General features: G+C 44.8%; 2 protein-coding genes across 2 annotated transcripts; one reads left to right on the forward strand and one right to left on the reverse strand.

Annotated features, from left to right (window-relative positions):
• Positions 1 to 24: 24 nt before the first annotated feature.
• Positions 25 to 3,108, reverse strand: LOC101173870 (kazal-type serine protease inhibitor domain-containing protein 1). The gene is made up of 4 exons (XM_004072979.4): positions 2,289 to 3,108; positions 772 to 932; positions 541 to 688; positions 25 to 450 (listed from the first exon to the last, which is right to left on the reverse strand). Exons 1-4 carry the CDS (start codon positions 2,818 to 2,820, stop codon positions 365 to 367), a joined length of 927 nt encoding a protein of 308 aa, XP_004073027.1. The 5' UTR covers positions 2,821 to 3,108; the 3' UTR covers positions 25 to 364.
• Positions 3,109 to 19,655: 16,547 nt separating this feature from the next.
• Positions 19,656 to 20,371, forward strand: LOC101157706 (myosin light chain 1, cardiac muscle-like). The gene has a single exon (XM_004072834.4). The coding sequence runs from the start codon at positions 19,706 to 19,708 to the stop codon at positions 20,297 to 20,299; it is 594 nt and encodes a 197-aa protein (XP_004072882.1). The 5' UTR covers positions 19,656 to 19,705; the 3' UTR covers positions 20,300 to 20,371.
• Positions 20,372 to 20,996: the final 625 nt, after the last annotated feature.

Below are 20,996 nucleotides of genomic sequence, written 5' to 3' on the forward strand. Positions count from 1 at the left end.
ATGAAAAAATGCTACAAGAAGTTGTTTTTTGATGAGTCGTTTTGAGAAATAATATATTTTTTTAAATCCGGTACAGGATAACAAACCCTCTGGCTTTACGGTGGTAACTTCACGGATGACCTCAACTTTAGAGGAAACCGCCGCTGTGATGCGGTCGACCAGAGGAACCCGCCATGTTCATCATGTCACAGAAAAGAGGCGCCTAAAGGAACCGGCCCACTTCCAGAACAACCCAAGCTCTGTCAGTCAGCACAGCAGAACTCCTGCCAGGTTCTTTCGATCCAGAAAGCCGATGTCGGCTCTCTGTTTTTCAAAATAAAAGTCTTTGTGAGACCGCCACAGGGACACAGGAAGTGAGATGGTGTCAGTAGGAGTCCTGATCGTAGTCTGTGTGGCCCATGAGCTGCATCATCTCAGCGACGCTGCTGGCCAGGTGGGAGGAGAGCTCCTCTGAAGGACAGACAGACAGAGGGAGGGAGGGACAGGTGAAACCCACCGGGAACTCCGCCCACTGACAGGTGCACAGGTGTGAGGTCTCACCTGCTTCCAGAACCCTGAGTACGGCCGACGCAGACACAGATCCAAGGTCATTGCGAGCTATGCAGTGATAGGTTCCTGAGTCACTTTGCTCCGCCCTCTCAATCTGCAGCCAACTGGAAAGCTCGAATTTCAGAGGACCGCCCCTCGACTGGGAAAGGAGGAAATGAGAGCAGGATTGTTGTCATGGTGGGTGGGTTGGGTCAAAAGGCAGAGCTGCAGGTGTGACCGTACCTGGACAGAGATGTGAGGGTCATCTCCAGGCAGAACGACGTCCCGCCCGTCCTTCCTCCACTCAACCAGGGCCATCGGAAACGCAAAGACCTCACAGAAGAACAGCAGGCTGCCGCCCGACCCGTTCAGCTGGCTCTGAGGCGGGACCTTGATGACGGGGACTGACACGGACAGGTGAGGGGTGGACAGGTGAGGCCGGCGAAGCATTACCAACGTAAACCAGAGTAAAGGTAAAGCCCTACCAGCAGATATTATCTGACAGTTCACATGAATAACCGCTACTGAAGCATGTCTGTAGCATAATTACAAATAAAAGTCAATACCAGAGATGCTTTTTCATTTTCATAATTCAAAGCTGCTGCTTCCATAGACCAGAAGGATCAGTGTTTCCTTCTTTAGAGCTCCAAACTCTCCAAAGAGGTCCTTTATGTCTGAATCAGAAAGGTCAGAGGTGAGCGGGAACGAGAGGAGGACCAAAGAGGATGTTCATGGGTGGAGAGAAGGAGGACATGAGGGTGGATGGTGTGAGTGAGGAGGAGGAGGAAGGAGGAAGATGATTGGCTGGTTGGAAGACAAAGAAGATTTAGTCAAACCATTTTCCAACTCAGCATTCAATAAGATTTATATTCTTTTGAGTCGTATAATGAAACATTTCATTCATCACAGGCAGCGCCTTATTTTGATTTGATTTCCTTTAAGGACTTCTTCACTTCACTTGACTTTTATTCCCTCGTTTTAGACATGAACTGATGGAATATCTGTTGGGTCCAGCTTCCCGGGTTGGACCCTCGTTGCTTTTAAAGACAGCTTCAGCTGCTAACTTGTCTTTTTTTTCATATTGATTGGTGCTCTTTGATCTTTAGGACCCTCCACAATAAAAACTAATCTAGTATTTCTGGTTGAAACATTTCCCAGAATTCTGAGGACAGCATTTTCAAAGTTTAAGGGTTGAAGCTATAAAGTTTTCAACCAATCGTTGTTTTCCGCTTAACTCCTCCTACACTTTTTCATCTATTTCAACTATTCAAATGTTCAGCTATGACTTTTAATAATGATGATAATGATAATAACAATAAATCTTATTTAAAATATGCTTTACATTTTGGGTAAAATCTCAAATCGATTCAAATCCATGAACTTTTCAGAATATTCCAGGATTTTTGCCTCCTTTGAAATGAATGGGGAATCCTGGTGCAAAAGGTCGCCGGTTCGATACCCGTCTCTGGCATTTTTCACAAAGTCTTTTTTGTTATTGTGCCATTTTCCCTTTATTTATGGTCATCTTTGATCATTTCTTTGTTTAATTTTTCTTTATTTTTTTGCCAATTCTTCCCCTTTAAGTTTCATTTTCATTCATCAGGCCTGCAGTTTCTTCTGGAATGCAGATCCTTCTATCGTTTATGTTTATAAAAATGTTCTTTGTCGAAATGATTCTATTGAATAAGAAATAAACCTGGAGCTCCTCTGCAGCTCAGCTACGGCGCGCGCGCGCGCCAATTTAATCCAGGTGTGCTCACCGGTCCTGCAAGGTCCGCGCGCGCTCAGCTGCAGGTTCGGTCCGGAGAAGTTGGCCTGCCTGAACTGACACATGTTCGTGTAGGTGGTTCCGTCGGAGCCGCAAACGGGCTCCTGCTCCTCACACACGCACACCTCCTCCTCTTCTCCCGATGCGGGGTTCGGGTCCCCCTGACACCGCAGTCCAGACCCGCACAGACCGTAGAAGAGGTTCCGATCTCCCGGATCGCAGGCCTGACCCTCGAGGTTCGCGCACTCCTGACAGCACCCGCAGCGGTCCGGTACCAGTCCAGCTCGGCAGCCGCGGGTCTCCGGGCACAGCTCCGGGTCACAGGGTCCACAACCCCCCGCCCCGCCGGTTCCGTTCCCGCCGCCCTCCAGGTCCTCATGAAACAGGTCATAGTCCAGGACCGGGTCTTCCAGGATGAATTGTTCGGGAGCATCTGTGAGGTTCTGGAAGCTCTGCACTGGGTTCGGGCGGGTAAAGACACAGTCCAGATTCAGACAGAGACAGAACAGAACCAGAACCTGCATTTTAACCCTGGATGGTGAACCGGAGCGACGATACTGGGTCGGATCGGGTCTCTGTCAAAGCGGGACAGAAACCATTCCGGTCCGTCCAGAACTTCTGGAAGAAGATGCAAAGTTCTGCGCGTGCACGCCAAGCAGTGCCCAGCTGAAACGCACGCGCTGGCCCGCGAGATCAAGTTAGCGTGAGTACAACTGAGCTTCCGCTACGCCCTTTCAAAATAAAAGTCACGGGCAGAAATTAATCAGCAGATGAAGAACACGAAAGGAAATAAATGCACATAGACTTTAAATGACAGACTTGTTTTGAATTTTTACGACTAGACCTCGAAACCATCAGTTCTAAGCTTAAAGCATGTTTGGGAAGCAATGCCCCCTGATCAATCATCAATATTTAGAGATCAATTTTACACACATGCAACATATTTTTGTGCCTTTTCTCATTTCACACATTAACATGCAAGAGCTTTAGAGCAAATAAATTTCTTCACATCCCATAATCTTTCTTTAAATGCATATATCACATGCATTTCAGACTTTTTAAGGGCAATATTCAAGATCAATTACTGTACATTTCATATATTTAGCAGATCTGTGCATACACTGACATCATGTTTAAAGTATGTCTTTGCTTCAGACATTCACAGCTGAATTCACTGGTCTACTATTCTAGTGTTTCAGCCCCACATCCCAGCCATGACATGGTGTTTGGATGAAATATGCATAAAGGTATTATCTGTTTTCAGTTCAAAGTCATGGTTACTAAAGTTACGATTTTGTCTTGAATGTTGTTTTAAGATCCACTGTGATGTGGGTTCATGAGCTCGACCAACCAGAACCCAGACACAGGTTTGCTGCTGAGATTCTGCGGGTGGCCGTATATTAATGAGATTACACACACAGGTTGTTTTTGTTTCTCTTTTCAGTGTTTTCTCTAAAGCAAACCGAGTAACCAATTTGCTCAGATATCTTCAGATACAAAATTTTGATTATTTTCTTCACAAAATCCGTTTGTGTAATAGTAAAATGAACTAAATTCAAAGTAATTGATTGGGTTGTCAGTGGAACAGCCATCCTCCTGCTTTTATTTTGAATGTACAGATTTCCTGTGTGGTAGTTTTTCTTAACTGACAGGAGTTCTGACTCCAGCTCCTCTTCCTCTTCCCTCCCACTGCAGACCTGTCAGCTGTTAAAGCCATCATGAGCAGGAAGTTGATTTTTAAAGAGGCTCCCAGGGCCCTCCGGGGGGGTTTTCGGGTCTTACATTTAGCTTTAAAGAGGGCTCCCGAATTGTGAAGCAATCTTTTTTGTCTTCACTTGGTTTCATGCTTGCATGAAGAAACACTTCTGCCAAAGAAACCTCCTCTGATGCCTGATATGACGTCCCTTCCAGCAGTGGGTGGGTTAAACCAAAACTTCTGTTTATGGTGAAAGAGTTTGACACAAACAACACTGAAGTCCCTGACTTACTCTGGATATATTTTGTTTAGCAGGTTATAATCCTTTTACTTACAAAGTAATAAAAGCGTAAACTTTTGGCTTGGAAATACATCCGTTTCATGATGTCCTTTTGAGCGATTTCTGCTGTTTTTCTGGCTGCTATCTGCGTCCCAGAAACCCTAAAACATGAATCTTTGGAAAGCTCATTCCTCATTTTACTATTGGATACCATTGACTGTACAAGAGAACTGGACTGAGTTAGTATCTGCTGTAAATCAAAGTGTTATTCACATCCGGCACCGCGTTTTTGAATGACTTATCGCGTGAGTTGGTTTGTGTTCGCATTCGCATACTTACGATCTAATGGAAACAGTGTAATTGCGAAATTGTTTTTTTTTTTGTCAGCTATTTCTAGAATTTCAAAAACGTTTTGAAGATTTTGATGTGAGGATGAACCTCTGCCTGTATAAGAGAACTGGACTGAGTGACCCCACCCCCCTGGCATTCCAAACAGGAAGTATCCGCTGGCTCCAAGAAGCCCAAAACCCACAGACTTCTACAGAGAAATAAACAGCTGTTACTCCGTCTTTATATTGGTCAGAATAAACAGTCTGGATCTGATACCTTTTTTTTTAAACATCTTCTTGATAATCCTATTTTTTTCACGATATTTCTTCTGTCATAAACTGACCAACCAGACGCCTCAGTAAAAGTATGTTGTCTCATGCCCAACATTCAAAACGTTTGATTGACAGCTTCTCTGTAGCCTACTTGAAGCTCACTGCTGATTGGAGAGAGTGGTTGCCGTAGTAATGGTGACTCGGACCAATCCCTGGTTACTGACGTCATTTGGCTCCAACATGGCTGTAATGTCTGCTCTTGTCTTACAGACATAAAATAGAATGCGCGACACTCTGTAGGTTCAAACTGTTAGACTTTTGTTTCTCCGTTGCTCTTTCTAACATACATTCCAGTTCCAGTCCTTCATCAACTCTTCCTCGTGCCCTTTCCTCATCAATACCTTCATGCTCAACTAACCAGTGCCCTCTACTGGTCATTTCTAACATTACACTGGTGACATCCGTATCACGATTAAATGACTACTGAAATAACTTCACGCATGAGCGAGGTGCTGAACCCAGGAGAACCGTGTCTCCTGGGAGATTTGTATCTTCTGCAAAGCAGCCGCTTAGCTATCCGTACGAACGGTTTAGCAATCCGTGTGCTCGGTTTATCAGAGTTTAATTTTTTCATCACTGTCACCTGGGGGGCTCTGCATGAAACACATGTAATTGGGTGATTTTTTTTTCTTTGTTATTTTTTTAGGAGATGCATACGCAAATGTGTCTTTCCACGACCGTTCCACGTTTGTCTAACAGACTTTTCCCGCGTGAACCACCGATGTAGAGTTTTTAGATCACGTATACGGCGCACACATCACACATTCAAATTATGTAATTGACACACGAATCACTGATGACCTACATATAAACAGCAAAATAATCACGTACGGTTCACGTTCTATGTTGGTTTACGTGTTCTTTGCGTGGTTTATTCCTACTTCTTCTGTGGTTTTAGATTAGATTTGCTTTTTTGGTTCATTCCTGATACATCTGTGGAAATTTGACGTAAAGACCACAACTTTTCTCCCTTTTTCCACGTAGATTGGCGTATGACTGTCTTTCCTCCGTGCCGCCTGCTGCCTCTTCTTTCTACAAACTCCTAGAATAATGCAGTCATGCTTTGTGTCGTCCACCTGAACATGAAGTGTGTCCGTCTGAGATTTGAGGATCTGCTCCTCACAGACGTGGGGCAGGAGTCCAGCTTGAAAAAAACCTACTTTAGTTCTTTAGGGATCGGCAGCTTTTCACGTGACGTTTGTGGGCGACCGTAACATTCTGCTTTGACATGTTTCATGTGAAAGACAAGTATTTGACGCTTCCGCCTTTGTTTTAGCTGTGATCGATGATAACATCAGTTAACGAGCAATTCAGTCACTTCAGTGTGTGATAATCAGCTGTGTGATGTTTCTGTACCAGTGTGTCATGTCAGAAACGGTTCTTTTAGCAAACACAGTGTGAAAGAATCGAGGTCCTCTGCCTCATGCTGCTAAACACAGGAATCCCCTTTTTCTGTTTTCTGACTGTTACAACACGGGGCCTGTTGATTTGTGGGCAGTCCCAGAGATTTTTTCGGACAGTTTTTAACCACGCCGATAATTAAAGCCACCATAAATCAAGCAGAACCAAAGTGAGAGTCTTTGCAGGACGAACTCTTCATGTTTTCACCAGTTAGGGAAATGCTGTGAAAAGATCTGTTTACAATCCCAAAGCAAAGATTTATTCAGACCCTGGAGGTCTGAATAAATCTGGTTGAATAAAAGCTTGTTGTTTCTGCCGCGACTGACTTTGGCTTTGTTGTTTTTTAAATTTCTCTACAGTTCCTGGTCCTTCTTGTTGTTGAGGCCCGTCTGTGACCTCTCTGCTACCAGTCCTGTCCTAAGCTCTCCCTGGTTTGACTTTTCCTGTAAAGCTGTTTTGTTCTGCTGCTCACATCTTCAAAAGTGTCCGAAATCATCGCTGCACGGATGACAGCCTGTTCTGCAAACGTAATGGAGGGTTTGCAGCAGCAGATTGGAGTTTGTCTGCAGAGTTATGGTCTTTAGTTTGAAGGACTGTACTTTTGTCGAGTCGCTGTAACCACATGTTTGCCGTCAGCCGGGGTTCAGTCCAGCGCTTTAGCAGCTCTGCAGAGGTTTCCTCTGCCTTGTTTTCCCAACAGGTCTGGGCAGGATCCCTGTGAACCTGGTCTTTATGACCGCAGGCTGCTCGGAAAAGACATCACACTCAGAAACGCTAACATGTATTTGCTGGACGGAGCTAAATTTACATTTCTTTTTTTTTTCTATTCTCAGATGCAAAGCTGAAATATCACAGGTCTTCCGGTTTAACCCCTAGTGCTCTGGTGGGACCTTTCTGAGAATTCAATTTGCTCTAATAATTTACCTGTTAAACAGACATTTTGAGGCAATGCTTGATATCCATCTCATTATTACAACACCAGCTTCTTCTTTTTTTACAGATATGTTTTGGTGACGTTGCACAATAATTCCACAACCGTTCAAAAAACTCAATTCCGAGTGGTAAACATAGTATTTTTATGTTTACTGCAAAAAAGAAAAAAAGACAGTTTTTATGTTTTAAGTCGAAAGAGCAAACATGTAGAGACAAAATAAACAAGTAAGACGAGGTCAAAACATGTGACATTTGTCCTAAAAAGCAGGCAAAGTTCCAAGGCTTTATTTCAAGGGATTTCACAGTGATGTGTTTGCCTTAATTTAAAATTTTCAAATCTTAAAACTTTTTAAAATCTTCACGTTAAACTTGGATTGGCATTCCTGTGTCATTGTAAACGGCCAATGGGATTGGCAAACTCCCCAGTGACGTCAGAGGCTACTGAGGGTCAACTCTGTGGCAGAAACAGTCTGAGGGTGAATTCAGGACACATTTGGCTCACTTAAAAGTTCGTTAACCTCATTTACCCCAATAATCTGGAACAGGTTTTCAGTCTGAATACACCAAAGTGGTCCGGGACCAGGAACCACCCGTTTGTTGAGGTGATCTCGGTTTCAAACGGACTGAGCTCCAGTTCGCTCGGAGTGGACCAACTGATCCAAAACGGCCACCGTAGCCAGTGGTCACATGATGTAAACAGAGTAACGGAGCTACAACAAGGCACAGCAAGTTATTGAAGTGAAGCATTGGTGCAATTTCAATAAGGAAGATCTGCCTCATCTTCAGGTACTCTGAGCTGCTGATTCATCACTCACACGTCACTCATCAATTGGTCTTCACTCTCAGCCAATGGCTGAAGTGCTCACTTTCCTCACAGCCAATCACAATCAATTTTGCACTTTCAAAATCACTGAAGTTTGTTTTTCTGCAGTCCAGACATGTCGCCAGCCCACCTCCGCCCCGTTCTCCTCCTGGCTCTTTGATTCGGCGTGGCCTTCACCGCCATCAGTGTCTGGGGCCTCTTCATTTTGTCTGAGGTCTTCACAAGCATGCAAGAACCCAACCACCAAAGACTTCTGACTGTTTGTGCTTCACTATCAAATCTTTCAATCCCACTTTCAAGATCTCTCCAATTTGGAATGTGGTCGGATGAATGCAGACCTGACATGCATTACTTCTCACTGTTTTCCAATAATTTATACATCATAAACACTTATCAGCGTCCCTTCTTATCCGTCGTCTCCTCAGTAACCGCCTTGCAGCACGACTCCACCGTACCAAAACAGAAAGTGTTGAACTTGACGTTTGAACAGACGTTCAGAACCGGTCGGCAAAACATTTCCACAAATCAGAAATGGTGCTTTATTTATTATACTCTAAATCATAATTGAATCCAGGTTTGAGCAGTCCAGATCCTGCGGTTTTTGAACAGGACCCGGTCCTAGGTGGTCTTAGTGTGAAAAATGCGGTGTCATGTTCCTTTAGTGCCCTCGCCAATTGGAAGCTGTGAATAGGAAGCCAACTTCAGCGTTGTGATTTGTCCAGCCTATTCTAAGCTCTTTAGAATAAAAAAGCGGTTTTGGAACCTCAGAAGTGACTGATCAGCCAACTATAGCTGCTCCTCAAGAAGCTATCAAACCACAAGGCCACTACTGGAATCATTCATTCATTCATTCATTCATTCATTCATTCATTCATTCATTCATTCATTCATTCATTCATTCATTCATTCATTCATTCATTCATTCATTCATTCATTCATTCATTCATTCATTCATTCATTCATTCATTCATTCATTCATTCTACTTCCATTTTGTCCCTTCCGGGGTCACTGGGCGGCTGGAGCCTATCCTGGCCACTCGTGGGCTAAGGCTGGGGACATCCTGGAGAGGTCGCCAGTCTGTCGCAGTACTGGAGTCGGTGTATTTGGAAGGTTTTTTGCTGTTTTGTGAGGAGATGATGCATCAGGTGAACTCGGTCTTTGCTCAAATGACCCATCTGTCCAGCCAACTCTCTGAAAGCCCCAGCTCTTTCAACATCACCTTTCCTGGGGGGCCTTTACACTCTGGAACCGTTCTGCAGTGATTCTGGTAGTCTCCTTTTCAGTCATGTATTTATGCAGCACCTATTCAATCAGATAAATCCAAAATAATCCACACCAAGACTGTAGAGGCAAATCATTTCTCCTCTTGCAGTCAAAAGGCTACTTTGAGTCAACCCTTAAGTCATTGTTAGAACCCCCCCCCCCCCCCCCCCCTGACCATGCACGTCCTGCAACTGTTTGTCTCTTGGATCCAGATTGAAGCAATGCTGAGCCTTCAGATGAGTCTTGCATCCTGACTGCTGACAAAGCTGCTCTCACAGGGACGATTCTGGGAGGTTTGAGTGAGCCCTTCTAGCTTCCACACTGCAAAAACCAAATCTCAGGCTTTATTCAGACTGGACACATTTGGTCCGCTTTAAGTGATAATCCTAATTCTGACAGTCTGGAATTAGGTGTTTGCAGGTTTTCCATCGTGTTGGGATGCAAAAAAACCCGTTTGTGAATCCAGACTTCAGATTTCAGAGAGTTTTTTGTGTCTGCAACACACGTCTTTCTTTAATCTCTACGAAAAGAAAAGCATTGTGTTGTTCTCCTAAATAAAATTTGAATGTGCCGGTGCCTCCAGCTGTTCATAAACTGTAACTGAATGTACAGACCGAGCAAAAACGTCAGTCTCAACACAAACACGTGTGTGAGAAGTGGTTTCTTTTTTCAAACGAAGCTGTTAGCTCTATGACCTATGATCACATGTGTCTGTGACAGACACATGTGATCCAAGTCTGTATGATAATGTCCAGAATCCAGGAGGACGGAGGCACAAAAACAGGAAGTTAAGTGTGGGTTAGGCTGCACGAACATCAGGGTTACCGCCTCTGTTGGACTCTGTTGTCTTTGCGTCAAAAACCATCATCCCATCTGTAGAAGAGTCGCCGGTTTTAAGTGGAGGGGGGGGCGGCCGGCTCCTCCTCCTGTTCGTCCACATGTCTCCAAACCATGGATGCTCTCTGCTCGTCTATCCTTTTGGACTGAACTCTCTGGAGAAGACAGAAGAAGTCCTCCTGAGCCTTGGGAACTGGAACCATCATTTAATCCAGGTCTGGAAGGGAGCACCTCTGATCCTCCATCCTATCAGACTGCAGACAGGCGGGGACACGTAGAACAGACTCAACAAGATCAGGAAACATTTTCCACCATCGTCTAAATCATCTTTGTGTTTATTCTCTGAAAGATCTACGTCGACAGCACATGTGGTCACGTTGGAACTTCAGCAAACCAGCCTTCTAGGTTCATTCTTTTAAATCAAAGCAGAAAAGATGTTTGTTATATAAATGAGGCAGGTTAGTTTGCCTTTCATATGAGAAAAAGAGTAAAAGTTTAGAGTTCAAAAGCGGACTGGAAAGAACATTTCTGCAGTTTCACTCTGTTTTAAAAACTGGTAAAACCCCTTTAGCAAGGCAGTGTGCTAAATGTGACTAATTCTAAGTATTTGTCGGTCATCTTTAGTCCAGCCTGCATCTGAGTGTCAATCAGTGAGTGTCCAGACTTGCTGGTGACCCAGTGACTGTGTGCTGGTACCTGGTAGTGTATGAGCATGCAGTAAAAGTCCAGAGCCTGATCGCTGCTGCAGGCCCCACACAGGGAAGCAGCATCCCGGTCAGGCAGAAGGCTGAGGCTGGCTCTCTGGTCGTCCAGTCTTTGGCTCTGGGACTCCAGGATCAGGTCCAACAGGGCCTCTGCCTCCCCCTGTTGGTTGCTTCTCAGCTAGAGCGACAACAGACGGAGCATTTATCCGTTAATCTCCCTTCAGGGAAAATTAGATTCTTTTGAAGACTCAGACTTGGCGGTAAAGCAGAACTATGCAGCAGAACGACTGTGTTTTGTCTGCTTGTCTCTGTAGAACCCACGGGAACACACACACTGACTGGAAATCAGCCTCCTGTAGCCCCTTGTGCTATGCTACGGGGGTCAAGATGACCATTGACGTGTTCTCCCTACCATGACAAAGGTGGATAAAGGTGGAAAGATTTCATGTAATCCATGGACACCAGTGAAGATCACAAATCATTGAAGAAAAAAGGTTCAGAGCTCTGTCTAGTGCAGGGGTGTCAAACATACGGCCCGCGGGCCGAATCCGGCCCGCCAGAGGGTTCAATACGGCCCAGTTATGAAGAGTAAAAATTATAAGAATGTTTAAAAAAACAAGCATGTTTCTGGTCCATTCCCATGGCGAGTTATGATTTTTTAAAGAAATTACCGAAATGCGCAATTCCGCCACTAGGGGGAGCAAAGGCTGAGCAAAACAGGTGAAACAGCATATCTTTGCACCTGCCAAAAGTGAAACCTAACGGCTCTGTGTCTGAATCAGATGTAGTTTGGTTCCCCGCAAGCCCCAATGCTGTTACATTGTCATCAGAATGATTCATCAATGATGAAGTGAAGTGCTGAGTTTTCCAGGAAAAATGTACAGAGATTTATTTGTTTACGGAGTTGAATGCAAAACCTGCGTGCTTGTTATGTCATCAACAGATGGCAGTGCTCAAAGAATTTAGCACCACTTTGAGACAATGAGGAAAGTTTCACCATTTGCAGTTAAGAAAAGAGAGGATTTACCAACTAAAAGCTGGACTGAAGAACAACCGTCTGGATTTACTGCAGCGTGACGTCAGTGATGGAGCAGTAACAGACACCTTACTGCAGACGAGTTGGAGCAAACATCCAAACCATTTTCAGATGCTGAACCTATTGAAAAATGCTGAAGGCTGCAGAGGTCTTGTTCCCCAGAAAGCAGTCTGTCAAGGATTATGATCACAGATCCAACATCTCTGAGGAGACTTGGGCGCCATATTAAGGAATCCAGGCATTTATTGTATTTTCAGTCACTATTAATGAAAGCACAGATACAGATATTGCACAATGGTGCATATTTCTTAGAGGTGCTGAAGAAACCGTCACAGCAGAGTTTCCTTGGGATCAGACGCCCCCGAACCAAAATTAGTTTGACACCCCTGGTCTAGTGGGTCTAGATGACCCAACTCCTAATGTTAAAGTACCTAGGACAGCACAAAGGTTAATCATTCAGAAAAGCAAAAATGAAGAGCCAAAGGAAAAGCTGGAGCCTCCTCTTCTTTACTTTTGATTGATGGAAACAGAGCGAGCCGAGGTTTTTCAGCAGCGATGTTAGAACTGCACTTTCCTCAGACATGTCCCACCAATACTACAGCTTAGTATTAAGAGGTTTCCTCCTTCACTGTCAGTGTGAACGTGTTTCTGTCTCTTTGAAAGGATCCTGACTCAATAGATGTCGAGTTAAACCGTGCTGAACTTGTGTTTCTTTTTCCAGCTCACATTGTAAATCTGTGCATGAACCTTTCTTTACCTTTCTCTTGACTGGGGTGGATTTGTTTCTGGAGTTTGGTGCCGAGCCAAGGCTCTGACCCCGGGGTCTGCTGGAGCCCGACCGGCCCTCAGAACCAGACGTTGCTGCAGGAGGCACGAGCCCTGCCAAAGCTCTGAGGGGGGAGGCGGAGGGTTTGCTGGGGTCTCCCAGTCCTGGGCTGCTGCTGTAGTGAGCTTTTGGAGAGCATTTGAGCCCCGCTCCTCCAGTTCTCCGACTCTTGTGCGCAGTTGGAGCGGTGGAGGACAAGCTTGAATGCTCTTTTTCAGCCATGATGGTTCTGGTGCTGTTTGTGCTGTGCAGTGTGGACCTATCGGGTGAATCAGAAACACCTGGACAGGTGACAGACAGTAGAATGTGAGACACTGACACAATCATTCATCCTTCTTCATATCATCTTCTGGAGTTGCCGTCTTTCTGTCCTGAATGGAGAACGTAAAGGAGTTGCCATGGCAACTTGACCCGCTTTGCAGCTTTTTCAGGTGACCAACGCCCTTTTTTCTCAATGACCTGCTCCACTAGAAGGAACTGATCTGAATCCACAAGAGTGAAGGTTGGTTTGGTGAGTTTGAGGAGCAAAGCTCTGACTTCTGTGGGGAACTGGAGCCGAGTCCGTTTGTCATGTGACCTGTGGGCGGGGTTTCTCATCTGTGGCCTTCAGATGCCACTAGCCTGCGTGTGACTCCGCTTTAACAAACCTGGTTTAGCTGTGCAGACGCCTCACATCCACAGTCAGGAGAGGCAGCAGTGTTTGAGTCCAGGAAATGTGCTGGCTGGACGCTCTGGTCAGTAGGCCATGTTACACCTCACACTAGGTACATTTTGCACATTTCCTCGTATGAAATTTTAAGTATTTTGTGATAAATGCGTGATATATGTAATTCACAAGTATTTCTTGCATTTGTCACTTGTAGATCACGTATACGGCGCACGCATCACATTCAAACTATGTAACTGATGCACGAATCACCAATGAATTGCAGATAAACATCACAATAATCACACGGTTCATGTTCTACGTTGGTTTACGTGTTCTTCGTGTGGTTTATTCGTACTTCTTCTGTCGTTTAAACGTGGTTCATTTCTGATCCATCTGTGAAAATTTCACCTAAAACCCAAAACCTTTCACACTTTTCCACTTTTTTTTTACATCTGACCAATTTTCATCCGTATAATATGCACAAAATGTACGTAGTGGCTGTGGTGCAGAGTCTGTCCTGATTCACTGATATCTAAAAATGTTACATTTTAATCCAGTAATGTCTGTTTCTAAAACTCTTCTCTGCTCCTCTGTGGTTAAATTAGATGCTTAACCCTTGTGCTATCCTAACGTTGGGAGTTGGGTCATCTAGACCCACTAGACAGTGCTCTGAACCTTTTTTCTTCGATGATTTGTGATCTTCACTGGTGTCCATGGATTACATGAAATCTTTTCACCTTTATCCACCTTTGTCATGGTAGGGGGAACACGTCAATGGAAGGGGGGGGTCATCTGGACCCCATAGGATAGCACAAGGGTTAATGGTTATTGCTAGGGTAAAAAACGCTTCTATTAAAGTTATTCTTAAGCCAAAGTCATCTTTATATGTCAAATAAACTGCATACACGATATACAGCACAGATGGAATATCTTTCCTCTCAACCAAAAGTGCAAGCAGCCTATAAAAATAACTATAACTATAACAATAACAGCAATCTAAAGAGGTCAGTTTAAAAGGTGACAACAGGGCTAAGAAACAGGAAGTAGACGAGTGGGTGGTGGCAGTCTGTGGTTAAAATGATGTCCTGGTGCAGGTGGAAACGTTTTTTTTAAGTTACAAGACTCAATATTAATTAATGAAATTATGAAATAGAATATGAATTTGGGTTTGATCATTATTTCTTTAGCTTAGGGGCAGAAAAGCTCATACAATAGAAGAAATAAACATGTGATTCTTTGCTGATTTTGTAGATTTGCCCACTAAAAAAGAAAGTCTGTCATCCCAATGGTTCATTTGAAGAGTTAGATAGACTCCAAACTCTCAGATGTGTAAAGACTAAAGAAGTAGACTACAAAACTGTCAACAAGAAGCTGGGGGTTACCATGACAACAGTTGGTGCAACATGACCATCAATTCAGCTGTCTTTGGCTTGGATCTGAATTCAGAAATCGGTCACACGTTTGGTGCTGCCTGGCACAAAGGCGCTGGACTGCATAAGTGATGTTTTCTAGACCTGAGCAGAGGTCAGAGAAACATCTAAATCCAAAAAATGCAAGAGATCTGAAGCTTCAGCAACAGTTTGCACTGCTGGAGACCAGCCTGAGGATTAGCCAACAAACAGCAGAAGTAGGTCAACTGCAACACTGCAGCCCGGAGCATCTAATCACATTTACAACACAAAGACCCCCACTCACTCGCTGATGAATGTGTCCCCGAGTTTATCCGCCTCAGAGCTCCATTCAGGGTGATGCGCCCCCTGGTGGCTGCAAAAGGAAAGAGAACACATCAAGAAGAAAGCAGCAAAGTAGAATTTTTATAACGGCTGTTCCCAAAGTGATCATGAGATGAAGATTGTCACTCACAAATTGCTTCTCTTCTTACAGTTTGGACCTCAGGTCTGAGGTGAGGGAGGAAGAATCCGGCGTCCACTTCAACACTTCTGCCACGGAGAGACAGCAACGCACAAAGTCCAAGTGTCCAAAGTTTTTCCAACCAAACTTTCTTCAAAGTTTTCCCCTCGACTTCTGTCCACATCCCATGCATGGATTCTTCCTCCTCCTCCTCTTCCTCCTGTATTTTGTCCCTTTTGCAGTTGCTTGTCGTCTCCCGGTCTTATCAGATGAGCTTGTCAAAGCGCACACACCGTTAACAAGAGAGAACACCCCCACCCAACTCACAGTCCGGGCTTACATCACAGTAACCATGGAAACCAAAGGGAAGGCCTTAAAATCCCGCTCTCCTCCACTGTGTCCAAAACACACATGCACTCCCATGCGCACGTGCACACACACAGACAGGCCTTCAAACGCATACACAAACACACACACATACCAACACACACTCCTTCATTACTTTGAGGGCCCCACTGGGAGATCTTTGTGTGAACCCCAACTTCTGCCGTGGCAGGAGGGCTGCAGTAAACAATTGTGACAGCAGGTGATAGCAGAGAGTCACTGTGAAAAAACTGAAAGACATGCGTTCCTGCAGTCAGGACCATCTGATGTAGGTACCAAAACTGTTTGGCCTGGAATAAGCGTTCGGGGTCTGACACTAATGATGACGTCACACTACGATAACCACAGTTGGACAAACTAGCCTCGAGATATTTTTATTTCACGTTTCCTTTTGTAACCCAAAGTTCTTTTCCCTCGTACTTGTCTCTGACATTATTCTTTGTAATGTTTATTGAAAGATTTTGCCAGAACCCACTTTGTAAAAAGGTCTGTGGCTGTTGGAATGAACCTGCTGCTCCACGCCAGAGTACCGTGTCTCTGAGCACAGCAGCCGGACTCGTGGCTTTGTGTTCGCGGGCCGGGGGGGTTGCTTTGTTAGCGTGTGCGGTCTGGAGAAGGGTTCGGACCGTTCAGGAGAGCCGTGTCTCCTGGTAGAACTGTATCTCCAAGCAGAGGTGCGGCTTTGGGACAAGCGGAGGCGGCTTTTAAATGAGCTGTCCTGAGAAACTGTGCGAACAATCATGTGAACTTGTGTTAGCAGTCGGGTCCGGACAAAGTAAAGGCTGATGTTATTCCCGTTTAAGTCCCTCCACGTCTAAATGTAGTTAGCACCTATTAACCTAATCCTAACCCTTCTTCTGGGTCCATTCTGCCAATTATAAAGCACTGGCCGCACAGATTTAAAAAACTATAAGCAAACATGCACTTAATAATAATCATAACAACAATAACAGCCCGTTTGAAGATCATCTCGCTCTATGTTGGACCTTTGTTTGTTTACCACGTAACTTATAATTTCTTCTACTACTCCTGTACCGTATGTTGTTAGGACTAATCATATTGTACACGTCATTGGACCAGCAAACAGCCAATCAAATAGTGTGCTGTCATTAGTCGCAGGCCCCACCGAACACTTATTGCAGGCCGAACAGTTTTGGTACCTACACCGAGAACTTGGAAGCAGAAAATGTCCTGGTTTTTTTGTGCTCTGATATTTCTAGCTGCCTAGTCATTTCAAACAAACTCACAATTTCACCAAAACGTGTTGATGTGAATGTTTCAATTTTTCAGAGACGCACACCTTTGTGTGTCCAAGGAACCCCTTTGTTGGCAAAAAGGCTGTTCTGCTCTGCAGAAGTGACTCCCTCCTTTGAAAGTCACACATCATGACCCAAAAAGATCATTTTGAGATGGTTCATCTTCAAATAACTTAAAGAACAGGTTTAGTTACAGAATCCGGCTGGTTTTGTACCTTTGTAACCGTGATTCTCTGGGACAGTGCAGTTTACAATAAAAACACTTTTTTCTTGTATGCATGTTGTTAGGAGAAAAAACTGTCACTTTTTTTATGATCAATTTTTTGACTTTGTTTAATTTCAAACATATTTAAAAATAATAAACCTCTCCATGGTGAGAAGAGCATCATGGGTAATCTCTCTCCTTATTGGAGCTGGAATGTTGATGGGGTTGTGTTCAGACGTGACTGCTGGGGCCAACGGGGTGGGGGTGGAGGGTTAGAGATAAACACACTGAAATAAACTAAAGAGCCTCCAATCAAAGATGGACCGGGCCTTAAGTCCGGCTCCAATAGAGATGGTTCTGCTGCCTGCACATCTCCAGCAAGCAAATATAACTTAATGAGCTAAATAAATAATTAAAACTTGGTTTGGAAGTGATAAAAACACATTTCTAGCTGCAAACACGCAGAGTCAAAAACTCTTCAGGTGGATTTCAAAGCCTGATCTGAGTCAGCAAAGCATCGAGAGTCTGGAAGCCATCACTGGGAACTCTCATAAGCTCTCCGAGGGGCCCAAACATGAAGGACTCGGAATTAAAGTCCTGAAATTGAAGCTGAGTTCTATGTTGAAATGGGAGCCAGTGGAGTCATTTTGCTGGTGTGAGTAAAAAGACGTGCAGAACGTTCAGAACAGCCAACACTGTTTCCATAATCCAGGCATGATTTTGTCAATTTCCATGCGGGAACCTCCCAAATGGATAAATAAAGTTGTCTATCTATGAAGAGATGAACGGCTGAATAATCAGTCCACGTTTAACCAGACACAGCTGTTCCTGCTTCAGGGCCGTGCCACACAGCCACTTTGTACATTTTGTGCATTTTCCACATTTATCTTTATATGTGGACAATTTTATTTATGTTTCATTTGGTCTTCCGTGATTCATGCGTGATCTACGTCATTCATAAGTGTTTTTTTGTGTTCGTCATTCGTCGATGTGTGCAGATGTCCGTCGAGGGTTTCAGCTGATTGGTTTTGACATGAATTCGGTTTCGAGCTATTCCACATTTTTGGTCGGTTGAGAATATTGCAGTTTGTTATACATTTGTTTCCGTGTTCTTTGCGTGGTTTATTCCTACTTCTTTTGTGGTTTTAACGTGGTTTATTCCTGAAACATCTGTGAAAATTTCACTCAAAGACCACAACTTTTCTCACCATTTCCACATAGATTCACGTATGACCAATTTTCATAAGAGCAATATGTGAAGAATATACGTAGAATATCTCCAGAACTTACATTTTTTATTATTTTCACAGAGAAAATAATATAAAAGGACCTGTAATTGTCTGTTTACTTTCCCCTGTCGGGTTTAGGCAGGACAGTAAGTTTTCAAAGTGGGTCACAGAGACACAGAAACCTCGCCTGTGCCGCTCATTCAGATGCAACTCCTGCAGCAGGAGTGTACCTGTTCAATCTCTGAAGGATGACATGAACCCAAACCTGGAGGCCTGATCATTACCAATGTTTTTGTAGAGCTCTTTCAAACAAATGAACCTGATGGCATTCAAATGAGACACATAGACACCGTTTCCGTGTAGCGATCAGGCTAAAAACATTTGGTGGGAGCTCATCACACATGCAGCTGGGACATCAAGCTATGAACACATGGCTTGTTCGTGAGCGGTCCGTGACCTAGAGCGGTCCGTGACCTAGATGCTTCCTGTGGGTCACCTGTGTGGCCCGATGAGGTTTGCCCATTTTCCACCTGCAGGCAGTCCACATCCACCCAAAGGGGCAGCTGGGACTGAGGTGTAAGACAACATGGTCTCATTGAAACTACTTAGGTTACAGAATCATTTCTTGATTTGAACTGTTGCTTTATGAATGAACTGAACGTTGCTCATTACGTTGAAGTTGTGGCATCTGGACTTAAGAGGTTTAGCCACTCATCCAGGTAGCTTCACCAGACGTGACGTACAATCAGAGCTAGAAGAGAGTTCATGACAGTTTAGAGAGACAAGGAGGAGTTTATCCTGACTGAAAAAAAACTTGGCTTCACGGTGCAGTTTCAGGGATTATCCATTGCTTTGGTGTCGCTGTGTAGTTTTTGCTCGATTGTAACCCTTGTGCTATCCTAGGCACTTTAACGTTGGGAGTTGGGTCATCTAGACCCACTAGACAGTGCTCTGAACCTTTTTTCTTCAATGATTTGTGATCTTCACTGGTGTCCATGGATTACATGAAATCTTTCCACCTTTATCCACCTTTGTCATGGTAGGAAGAACACATCAATGGAAGGGGGGGGGGGTCATCTAAGATAGCATAAGGGCTAAGCAAGGCTGTGGGGGGAGGGGGGCATTCTTTGTCGTTTGGACTGATTGTGGAGTCAGGCTTTTGAAGGGCTGTTGGGGTGGCTGAGCCAGACACATCCACTCCTGTTCAGGCTTGTTCTTATCTTCTGAGTGCTTCTATTCCAGGCTTCTTCCATCTTTGGTCACACGTTGCTCCCCTCTGTGACTTCATCGATCCCCCCCTTGCTCCCCCCACCTCCAATAAAAGCTGGACAGCAACGGACCAAGCAGAAAGATCCCTCCATCCTTGACGCAGCATGGCTCCAAAGAAAGTGGAGCCCAAGAAGACGGAGGTGAAGAAAGTGGAGGCGAAGAAAGAAGAGCCTCCACCTCCCCCCAAGCCTGCAGAGCCGGAGCCCAAGCCACCGGAGGTGGACCTGAAGAGCATCGTGGTGGAGTTCACTCCCGACCAGGTGGAGGAGTTCAAAGATGCCTTTTCCCTCTTTGATCAGACTCCCACGGGGGAGATGAAGATCACCTACGCTCAGTGTGGCGATGTCATGCGCGCTCTGGGACACAATCCCACCAACGATGAGGTGCTGAAGCTGCTGGGCAGACCGAAGGCCGAGGAGCTGAACGTCAAGCTGCTGGACTTTGATAACTTCCTGCCCATGCTGCAGCATGTGGCACGCTCCAAGGAGCAGGGCACCTTTGAGGACTTTGTGGAGGGCCTCAGGGTTTTTGACAAGGAGGGCAATGGCACGGTGATGGGGGCGGAGCTACGCCACGTCCTCGCTACTCTTGGAGAGAAGATGACGGAGGATGAGGTGGACCGTTTGATGGCTGGACAGGAGGACGCAAACGGACACATCAACTACACCGAGTTTGTCAAACACATTCTGGCCGGGTAGAGCATGGAGCCCCGCCCCCCCGTGACGCTCGCAGATGTTGTCTCTCCATCAAATAAAGCAACTTGAGTGATTTTTGAGTCTGACTTTGAATGATGGTTTGGTAAATAACAAGGGTCTGCTCTGCATGTGGCTGCAGGTTTTAGGACTTGAAACAGACAAACGGGGAGTTGCAGGCATTCCAAACAAACTCCTAAATACTCTCTGAAATTATTATTTACAGAAGCTCTGTTGTTATTAACTCATAAAACCAGTTCTGACACCAGTTCATCTCAGAGTTCAACCGATTATCAGCCAGGCCCATATTTGTTATTTTGACGAGAATCGGCATCTGTCTTTGTTTAATCCAACGTGATTTTATGTTTATAGAAAATGTTTCTGATCTTTTAGTTCATCTCACAGAGTATGGGTGAGGGTGGGGGGTATTCACGCAGAGGGGGCAATTATGCAACCCCTTCGGGTGCTGATTGGTCTTTACAGTGCAGAGACCCCAGATTAATGTGTGTGTGTGTGTGTGTGGGGGGGGGGGGTTGCTCTTCCTCCAAAGACTGCAGCTGCTGAGACCTTTGCAGGCTTCATGTCGTCCTGAAAACCCACCTTACTCACTGGCTTTAATACGTTTCAGTTTAAGATTTATTCAACTCCTTCATATATTATTTATTTCCTTTTATGTGTTTTTGTGCGGCAGTTTTGCAGCTTT

The sequence above is a fragment of the Oryzias latipes genome, chromosome 9 (assembly GCF_002234675.1).
Source record: "Oryzias latipes chromosome 9, ASM223467v1".
Lineage (NCBI taxonomy): Eukaryota > Metazoa > Chordata > Actinopteri > Beloniformes > Adrianichthyidae > Oryzias > Oryzias latipes.